At 50.5% G+C, this 9106-nt stretch overlaps 1 protein-coding gene across 1 annotated transcript; it reads right to left on the minus strand.

Moving 5' to 3' along the window:
- Nucleotides 1–806: 806 nt before the first annotated feature.
- Nucleotides 807–6651, minus strand: LOC116230379 (regulator of G protein signaling 16). Its single transcript, XM_031595498.2, has 5 exons — nucleotides 6140–6651; nucleotides 5195–5296; nucleotides 4510–4571; nucleotides 3234–3400; nucleotides 807–2750 (listed from the first exon to the last, which is right to left on the minus strand). Exons 1-5 carry the CDS (start codon nucleotides 6586–6588, stop codon nucleotides 2550–2552), a joined length of 981 nt encoding a protein of 326 aa, XP_031451358.2. The 5' UTR covers nucleotides 6589–6651; the 3' UTR covers nucleotides 807–2549.
- Between the last annotated feature and the right edge of the window lie 2455 nt (nucleotides 6652–9106).

Raw genomic sequence — 9106 nt, forward strand, 5'->3', positions numbered from 1 at the left:
GGCTCAAGAAGAAGTGAGGGCAACACCCAGGCATACAAGCACCCTACCAAGCAGGTCACCATCCACAGTGCACGGACAAGAAGAGCAGAACAGATCCATTGAAGGCACCCAAAGTAGGTCAAATAGGCACCCAACCTGAAGACGTAAACTTAAATGCTTTTCCCCAGCTGGGAGGGGGATCCCAGCACTGCTTCTCCCATCTATTTTCTACCCCCTGTCCTTCCCCACCAGCTGTGCCTGGGTTGCAGCTGCAGCACATCAGAGCCAGCATGGAGGATATGGCTGCAGAGCCCAGCACCCTGCAGTGCCAGAAAACAGGAATACTGCCCTTCATGTTGTAGCATTTATTTGTAGGTTGTCTTTCCATAATACATAATGGGTGAGAGCATGTAACCACATATCAGAATGTCCCTTCTGATCCCAAATTCCCAGACCTTGCCCTGGGAAACTTTGGCCATGGTTTATGGGAGGCTTCAGCTCTGCTTTCTCAAGGCGGGTCTGTGGTTTGAGTTTTGCTTTTTGGTTTTTTTTGTTTTTTTTTGTTTTTTTTTTTTCCCAAGGCTTTGTTATATGAGCCTGGGGTTTTGCCAGCAGTGAAGGATGTATTAGATGCAAGCACGTGGTTTTGTCAATGGAGTTTTCTCTTTGTGAAATGAAACAATACCAATATGAGGGTTTTTTTTTTTTCTTTGCCAAATTGACTTTTTTTTTAACAGAAAATCACATTTGAATTAATGTCAAAGTGTGCAAGACAAAGTATTTTTTGTTGTTGTTGCTAGGCCCTGCAAATCAAATGGATGTGATTTTGTTTCTATTTGCCTCAGTGCCATTTGTTGCTCTCACTGAGTCTTTATTTCTGGGTAATTTAAACACTGGCTATCTTTCACCTCATTCCTTGAACAAAAGATAAGGTGGGCAGCTTCATCTCTCTTCTCCATTTAGGTGCATGACAATTGTGAAGAAGAGCTGATGTGATCTTTGGAATGTGTGGCCATGCCAGAAGAGACAGGAGCGTTTGTTATGGAGGCTGTTGCTTGCAAACATCACTTCAATGGTTGTGACCCACTTGTGGTAACAGCATTGCCTTGGGATCTGAGTGACCGCCATCTGCAACACAACTCTTCCTCACACAGCACTCATGCTCTCCTCAGTACAGCTCATTTTGCCTTCCAATAAATAGAAAGTTGGAAGTTTAAAGGCATGCTTGGTTTGGTTGTTATTTGGGGCAGCACTTGGATGAAGCATCCTGGACCTTGGAAGGCAATATGTTCTCAGCAGGAGTTGGGTGGTTTCCAACACCCTTCCTGGTACCATGAGGAAGTTTTACTCTTCACAGTTTTCCCCTTCCCTTGCTGTGTTTCTCAGGTCACACGTTTCAAAGGAGCCTCAAGCCACAAACTGTAAGCAGCTTTCCCTACATGTCTGCTTTGCAACGGCCCCCCAAAGGCTGAAAGAGAAAATCAATGGAAAGCCCACAACCAGTAATGGTGTCACAGCATTGCCCTCTTTGTATTTTATTTTGTAACCATGACGTCATGTTCGTAGCAAAAATGGACCTCTGTATGCCATTCACTTCAGTAACACAATGAAGGTGGTTCCAGTTGTAAAAGCAAATAATAAATAACAAAACAGCTCAAATAGCCCCATGAATGCAGCTGGGACCCACCAGACTCAGAGGTAGAAGCAGGAAGAGGACCCAGAAAAACATCCTTAAACTGGTCCTTGGGGTTCCTCAGCTGCAAACTGGACAGGGCAACACCAGACCCAACTGTAAACCAAACTGTAAACACAGCTTTTACCTCCTAAGTGATTTAAAAATAAGTTTTCAACACTCAAAGTGCCCTTCTGCACTGCTATTCTCTGCCTAGAACAAGCTGCTAGCCCACGTGCCGAGGTGCCGGCCACAGAGCTCTATTTAAGGGCAAAAAAAGGGAAATGTCACGAACTGCAAAGCATCCTTTTATGGCCATCAATGGTCCTCCATGCTCCCAGGAAACCTCAGACCCAGTTCGGTGCAGCTCTCCCTGCTGCTATTTGCGTACCTTGCTCCACGGATGCATTACAAAGCTATTTTTCTCTCTTGCAGTTATTATACAGAAGCCGTGGGAGGCATGCTAAGTGCTGCAATACCTAAAATAAATTAATTTACAAGCTCCTCCGAGCAAGGGATGTGCGCATGCTTTGAGCAGTGCTCTTCTCATAAATACACATCATAACAATAGCCACAAAATAAATAATAACAATAATAAAAATGCCTGTGACCTAAGTTCGGGTGCAACCTGCAGGCCACAAAGCTTAAGGAAAGGATAGAAAAGTCACTGCGCTGCTCCCGGGCCCACCGCTCTTCTTGCTGAAACATGGGTGGCTTCAACCCTGTGCAGCCCAGCAACGGGACCACCGGCAGTGGGGTGGGAAGGCCTCTCCATAAGGCAGCCTCAGTGGGAGCACTGAAGATCTTGGGCGTCCTGCTGGAAGGCTGGAATTTCGGCCAAAACTCCACCACCAGGCCCTAGGCGCCCGCCCAGAGCGGGTTTGGTGCTGGGCACGGGTCAGGTGTGCAAGCGCTTGTTGATGCTGCGGCTGGCGGCCTGCTTGGTCATGTCCTGGTAGGAGGCTGATTTCAGGAAGCGGGGGTAGGAGTCCTTCTCCATCAGGGTGCGGGTCTTGGCCTGCGCCTCGTTGAAGCAAGCGGAGGTGGCTCCCGTGAGGTTCTTCCTGGTGATCTCCCTGGTTTCGTGGTCAATGTTGACCTGCAAGGAAGGAGTACCCATAAATGTTAGCTTAGCGCTGGAGAGGAGCAGGCTTCTCCTAATGAGGGTGAAGAGGCAGGGTCATAGAATCATTACGGTTGGAAAGACCGCTGTAATCATCAGGACCCACCATCAGCCCGTGCCCCTGACCGCTCAGACCATGCCTCAGACCACACGTTACTCAGTGTATCATCTACCCTTGGACCCCCCCAGGGATGGTGACTCCACCACCTCTCTGGGCAGCCTGTGCCAGCGCTTCACCATTCCTTCTGAGAAGAAATTTTTCCTCGTATGAAACTCGCAGGCCTTTTACAGCCCTTCATTTTGGGTCACCACATGAGATTGGAAAGCTCAGGTGTACGAGGCCAAACCTTCCCACTGAGCTGAAATAGTATCTACCAAAACCCATCGGATATTTTAGGATGTTTTATCCCTTCCCCTTCCCATCCAGTGCCACACAGCAGAGGCAGAGTCAGCTCTCACCTCTCTGGGTGCCTCGCTTTGGACAAACTCCTCAAAGATCCTGTTGGCTTTGGAGGCCAGCTTGGTTTTGGAGCGGGTCTTCTTGAAGTCCTCGCAGGCCAGCCAGAAGTCCAGGTTCTCCTCACTGAACTCGGTCTTCAGGAAGGTGTGGAAGGCAGTCACCCCATCTGCAGCAGAGGGACAGGCAGTGAGTGGGGTTGGAGGGGAAGAAGTCATCAGGACTTGCACTGGGAGGTGATGGGGCTGCTGGATGTGGCATTGCCCACCGTCTCCCTGGGAGAGCATACCACAGCATCTGTGGATTTCCTTTCCCTCTGGACAAACTCCAGCCTCTGAACCTCTGCTAATTGGCCTTAAGGCTCCAATAAAATCCTTTCCCACAGACAAATAATCCTCCAGTTTTATTTATCTGACCTTTCTGTAATGAGTCTTTAGAGTGGTTTCTTTACAGCTTTGGAAAAGAGCTAATTCTACGAAGGGAAAATCCACTGAGATATGAGTATGCCTGCGGGAATCAAGGAGAGATGGCTTTATTTTTATTTCTCAGCTGGGATTTAGGGGAATGAGATGCTGAGGAGTATGGGAGAGTGCCTGCAGCAGGGGAACCAGGCTTGGGGGAATGTATTTATTGAGTGACAAAGCTGGAGATGTTCGCTAACCTTTACAGCACATGACGAAGGCTGGAAAAAGATGCCTGGCCCTAGACTAGCACTGTGGAAGGACTGTCTGTTGCCATGGAATAAATTTAAGCAAATACTTCTGTGTTCAGATTTGGTCTCCTTGCTGGCCCTACGGGTACAACGCCTTACGCGAACCGTATGAAATGCCGTGAATTTTGGAGAGGAAAATGGAGGTGTGCATCTCTACACAGCGGTTGAATGCCTTCTCTCTGTGTAAGAGTCATTGGAGACATATAGAATGGGCAGACAGAGGGCAGCAATGTTTTCCAAAGGAATAAAATCCTGCATGAAAGCAGCTACATGGGCAGCAGACATGAGCCCTGAGAATGTAATGGAAAGATACCCTCCAGCTGAAGGTACGTGCCACTGCTCAGCATGCCCACGGCAATGCTCCTGGCCCACAAAGATATGAGACAGCACTTCTGCCCCCCAAAAACATCCAGCCAGAAGGGAAGGGTAAAGCCACAGGGACCTGGCTGCACACTGGGCATGCGGGCACCTTTCGAGTTTCTAGAGCAGCTAACTGAGGAGGAGACCTGGCTCCAGGATACGTCCTACATGCTCTTATAAAGAGGAAAAAACAAAATCCGACTCACTTTTACTCTTGAGGAGCTGGTCAAAGGATTCCCTCCACTCAAGCACCTCTCGTGAGGAGTCTCTGCAAAGAAAAAACAACAGGACATGAGGCTTGGCATCTTGCCGGCGAAGGATGGGAGCACTTCATTAAAGCAGTTCACAGATGAGACAGCACAAGAAGGAAAGCAGCAGCACCAGCAGGAAGCCACAACGAGACCCCAGTATCCTTTACCTGTGAGCCCTCTTTCCTTTCTCTTTTCCTCTTTCTTTTACATTCTCTGATGGCTCACCAGACCTCAGCTCCATAGTGCAGCTTTGGCTGGGCAGTCTCCTCTAGAGGATGCTCAGCAGAGCTCTTTTCCCTAGTAGCAGCCCAGCAGAGCCCCTTCTGCATGCAGACACCTGGCTGACAGCCGCAAGGTTCAGTATTTCGTTTTTAATGCTGTATGCATTCCATGGGGGACTCAGGCATGGGTTTGAGGTACCAGCACCTGTGGGAGCCCTCTGGCTTTCTAACTTGATGCTGAGCGCCCACTCTGCCTAATGCCGGTGCATCCCTCTCCAACCCGACTTTATAACTGGTGGAGCTGGGACGTGGCAGGCAGTGGGGCGGGACCGCCAGGACGAGCAGCACCGCATCCTCCCCGCCAAGCAGAGCATCCCTAGGGACAGCCCAGCCCAAGGGGACCCGCAGCCTCAGCTTACCTCCGCCTGGAGCCCAGCTGCAGCTTGCCTGCTTCCCCGCTGCCGTGTCTCAGCTCCGATTTATGCAGCAGGATCCCCAAGCGGGTCTTGAGTTCCTTGGCTCTGGAAGGGAGAAAGTGAAGAGGTTGGAATGTGGGGACTGCCACCACCATCCCTGTTTGCAGGGGTAGCCCTCTCTCCTCCTTTCTTGCTTTCTGCTGCATACGACAAGCAATCCCCTAATGGCTTTTTCTGCTCCCTGGCAACCGTGCTCCGCAGCAAGCTGGAAAAATCACAGCGCTCGCCTTCTGCTCAGCAGAGAGGGAGCATCTCTGTGCTGTGCTGTTGCAGCTGCTCCCCTGCTTTGTAGGGGTGCCACAGAGCTGTCGCTGTCACCTACCCCATGCCTTGGGGACCCAGACAGCACAAGGGCAGCTGTGCCAACTCAGAGCCAGATGAGTCCCCACCGGGTGTCCTGCAGCAACAGGGCAGGAGCTGCTGCTAAATCTGCTCCTCTCCCTTGAGTCCCCTGGCAGCGCGCAGCCCTGCTGCTATTTGCGTGCTGCAGCTCCTGCTGGCATCCCAGGGTGCCCGTGCAAAAATAAGTGCTTAAATGTCAGGGCACCAGCATTGCACGGCTTCGTAGCCATGTTTGGCAGGATGTCACCGAGTGCTGTGAGCGCCTCGATTAAAGCAGTGCTGCTGCCAACCTGTGCTGAGATGGAGATGGCAGAACAAACGTTGTGTGCACACGGCAAGGTGTGGGGCAGCCTATGTGTTTTAGCTCTACATCCCTCCCTGGAAACCACAGCAAATCCTGCAGCCGTCCCTAGCTGTGAGTTCAGTGCAGTCTGCACCCTGATTTCTATCAAAACATCATGACAGCAGAGGCTGATCCGACGTCAGGAGCATCTTTTCCAGCTAACCCTCTGCTTCCCAGCGCTGCGGTGTGGCAAAGCCCCTTACCTCTCCAGGCAAACGATAGGAAGCGCAGCCAATCGTCGGCACATGCTGAGAGCTGGGCACCGAGGCATCCAGCAACTCATTGAATCCTCTGAGCACCACCTGTACTTCTGCGTTGCGTGCTGCTGGCTGGAATAGCGTCGAGGAGCTGTGCTTATATGGGGCGGGAGGGCTGGGAGGGTATCCGGCTCCACTCCAGCCTCCAGCCAACCAACAGCTGCTCGGCACCAGCAGAGATGATAACCGCTTGGGTAGGTGCAAAGGGAGGGGGAGGGAGGCTCGTCCTTGAGCATCACAGTCAGCACTGCTTCCTCGATAAGTGGAAAAAACAGGCTCGCATCTACCGACGTGTGCAGCCTGCTGAGTAACTGCGGGGACGGCGAAGGGGACAAGCAATTAGTCAGCGCCATCCCACCGGCTGATGACTCCAAACCCTCATCCCTGCATGGCATGGTGGCATCACTGCAGCAGGGACACGGGGATCGGCACACCTTGCTGACCCCACAGCAGCCCCCGGGCACCACGCTGCTGCGCAGAGTGATGAGACATTCTGGCACTGCACAAAGTGCATCAACGGCCAAGTTCAAGGCTGGTTAAATGAGGGCTGATGTCTGCCCTCATCTGTCTTTTCATGGCAGATTTTTTGGGAGAAGGGGAGGGGAAGGGCACTGATGAAAGACTGAACATAGCGTGGGGAAACACTTGGTAAAGGGGCATCCCAATGGGAACTGAAGATGGAAAGAGTAGAGTTGAAACTCTACTGAAACAAAGACAAAGAAACAGGCAAGAAGATGGGAACTGAATGGATACTCCTCATCTTCTCCTTCCTCCTTCTCCCATTAGTACCAGCTCAGCAGTCAGCAGAGGCATCTTTCATAAATTCAAGCTGCCTCCTACCTTGCTGCCCCATTGCCAGCATCAATCCAACATAGTAATGGCCAGAGCTCACAGGAGACAACCTGCCCATGGCAGCGGAGTTGAAACTAGATGATCTTTAGGGTCCCTTCCAACCTAAACCATTCTATGATCCTTCAGTTTCCCTTCCAACTCAGGATGTTCTGTGGTTCTATGATCACTGGCCCTGATGTTCCAGCCTTCACTTTGCTCTAGCCCCTTCCTCCCCACTGCTTTTCCCCATAGAAATAAGGTGTAGACATACCTTGTTCCCTCTGTAGCATCTTTTGAATGCTCAGATGAGAGAAGGCTGATGGAAGTCAGATGTTAGGAAACGTCTGCAATGGGAGCCTGCAAGCACCACAGGAGGAAGAGAACCTTTATAAAGCCTCAGCAGGAGGGAAACTGTGGAACAATCAGGGTTGGAAAAGATATCCAAGATTACCCTTCAGCCTGACCTATAGAGATCCACCACTTGTCCATTAGTATCACATCCTCATGTCTTTTCAATACCCCCAGGGATGGGGGAGTCCCCCTCTTCCCTGGGCAGCCTGCTCCAAGGCTTTGCCACCCTTTCCAGAAAGAAATTCTTCCCAAAATCCAACCTAAACCTAAAATCAAGAGCCAGCCGGAGGCTGCATCTTCTTGGGCAGCAAGGCTGCTCAGCCAGAAAATGCACAAAGCCATGGGAAATTATACCTGAGCCCCTGCCCTGCTGCCTCGGGGCAGGATTTGAACTTTCCCTTTCAGTGGGTGAGCTCCAGCATGGGAGATGGTCCGTGCTATATTTTCTAATGCACAGCTCTTCATCAGGGTTATGCAATAACTTCTGAGCCCAACTACGTGTGTGTACTCAGATGTCTTCATTCTGTTCAATATCTAATTTAATTACGTGCTTCCTGTCTCATTTAGCTTAGCAGCCTCCTGCAGCTCCAGCCTGTGTTCTGTGTTATCAGCCCTTGTTTTGGAACACAAAAACCCAGCTGTGTTGCAATGCCCAGGGCTGTGCCGCTTTCCCATCAACATGCTGCAACACTGGCAGCACGAAGCCCACCACCCATGGAACCAGTGTGGCCCTTCACATAACCAGCATGGTCCCAGCATCCAGCCCTGCTGATAAGAACCTCCCTGTTGCTATTTCCCTATAGGTATTTTTGCTGGAAGAGACGTGGAAGAAGGAAGAGGAGCCACGGTAAATAGGGAACAGATGTTGGGCGTGGGGAATGGGAGCAGGAGGGAAGGAGCTGAGGGGTGTGGGCAGAGGAGGAAATGCAAAATCATGTGGTTTGGTGGAATGGGAAGGGTACAGAAAGGAATGGGAGGTAAGGGGAGAAGGAGAGGAAGAGCTTAGGCATGTATGCATGGGAGACAGTGGTGGGTTTCCATAAGTCAGGCTGAAGGCTGAACTTGGTAATCTTGGATATCTTTTCCAGCCCTGATGGTTCTATGGTTTCCCTCCTGCTGAGGTTTTATAAATGTTCTCTTCTTCTTATGGGGCTTGCATGGCACCTGGTGCATCACAGGAGGGTGATGCTGATTCACCTGATTCCTTTCCAACTGATTGGGAGCAGCAGCAATCAGTGATGCTGATACCTGTAGGCCGTGCCCCGAGGGCTGTGTCTGCACAGAGGGCTGTTGGATGGATTGCCAGCCAAAAAAAAAAAAGCACTCTGTCCTCACACACAGCATTGGAGGGAATCATTGCTCTGGAAATTCATAGCAGCATGGAAAGGGATGACTGAAAGACACAAAAAAAAAAAAAAAAAAAAATCATTAAAAATTAGAATTACAAATGGGGTTTTCAAGGGGCAGCTGTTACCCACTCTGCCCCTGCAAACTGCTTTGTGCAGCATGCAAGCACAGCTGTGTAGGGAGAGGTATCTGAGTATCTGACAGCAGGTATTTTTAATCTTCCCTTTCCGATCCCAGCACCAGCTCTGTAAAGACACTGAACAGCAAGGGGAAAAAAAAAAAATTAAAAAAAGAAACAACAAAGGCAGCAGCTAAATATATCCTAACTGAGAGCAGAGACAGAGCGGCACTAATGGCAGATTCTCCCCTTGGATGCATGCAAAT

This window comes from Phasianus colchicus, chromosome 9 (genome assembly GCF_987193195.1).
Source record: "Phasianus colchicus chromosome 9, bPhaCol1.hap1.1, whole genome shotgun sequence".
Classification (NCBI taxonomy): Eukaryota; Metazoa; Chordata; class Aves; order Galliformes; family Phasianidae; genus Phasianus; species Phasianus colchicus.

What these genes read in the sequence shown, in the direction of transcription:
- LOC116230379 (XM_031595498.2), bottom strand. Translation starts at nt 6,588, where the DNA reads ATGCCATGCAGGGATGAGGGTTTGGAGTCATCAGCCGGTGGGATGGCG. An exon ending in CAGCTGGGCTCCAGGCGGAG is followed by an intron (nt 4,572 to 5,194) that starts GTAAGCTGAGGC and finishes TTTTCTTTGCAG; the next exon opens with AGACTCCTCACGAGAGGTGC. An exon ending in AAAGCGAGGCACCCAGAGAG is followed by an intron (nt 2,751 to 3,233) that starts GTGAGAGCTGAC and finishes CCTTCCTTGCAG; the next exon opens with GTCAACATTGACCACGAAAC.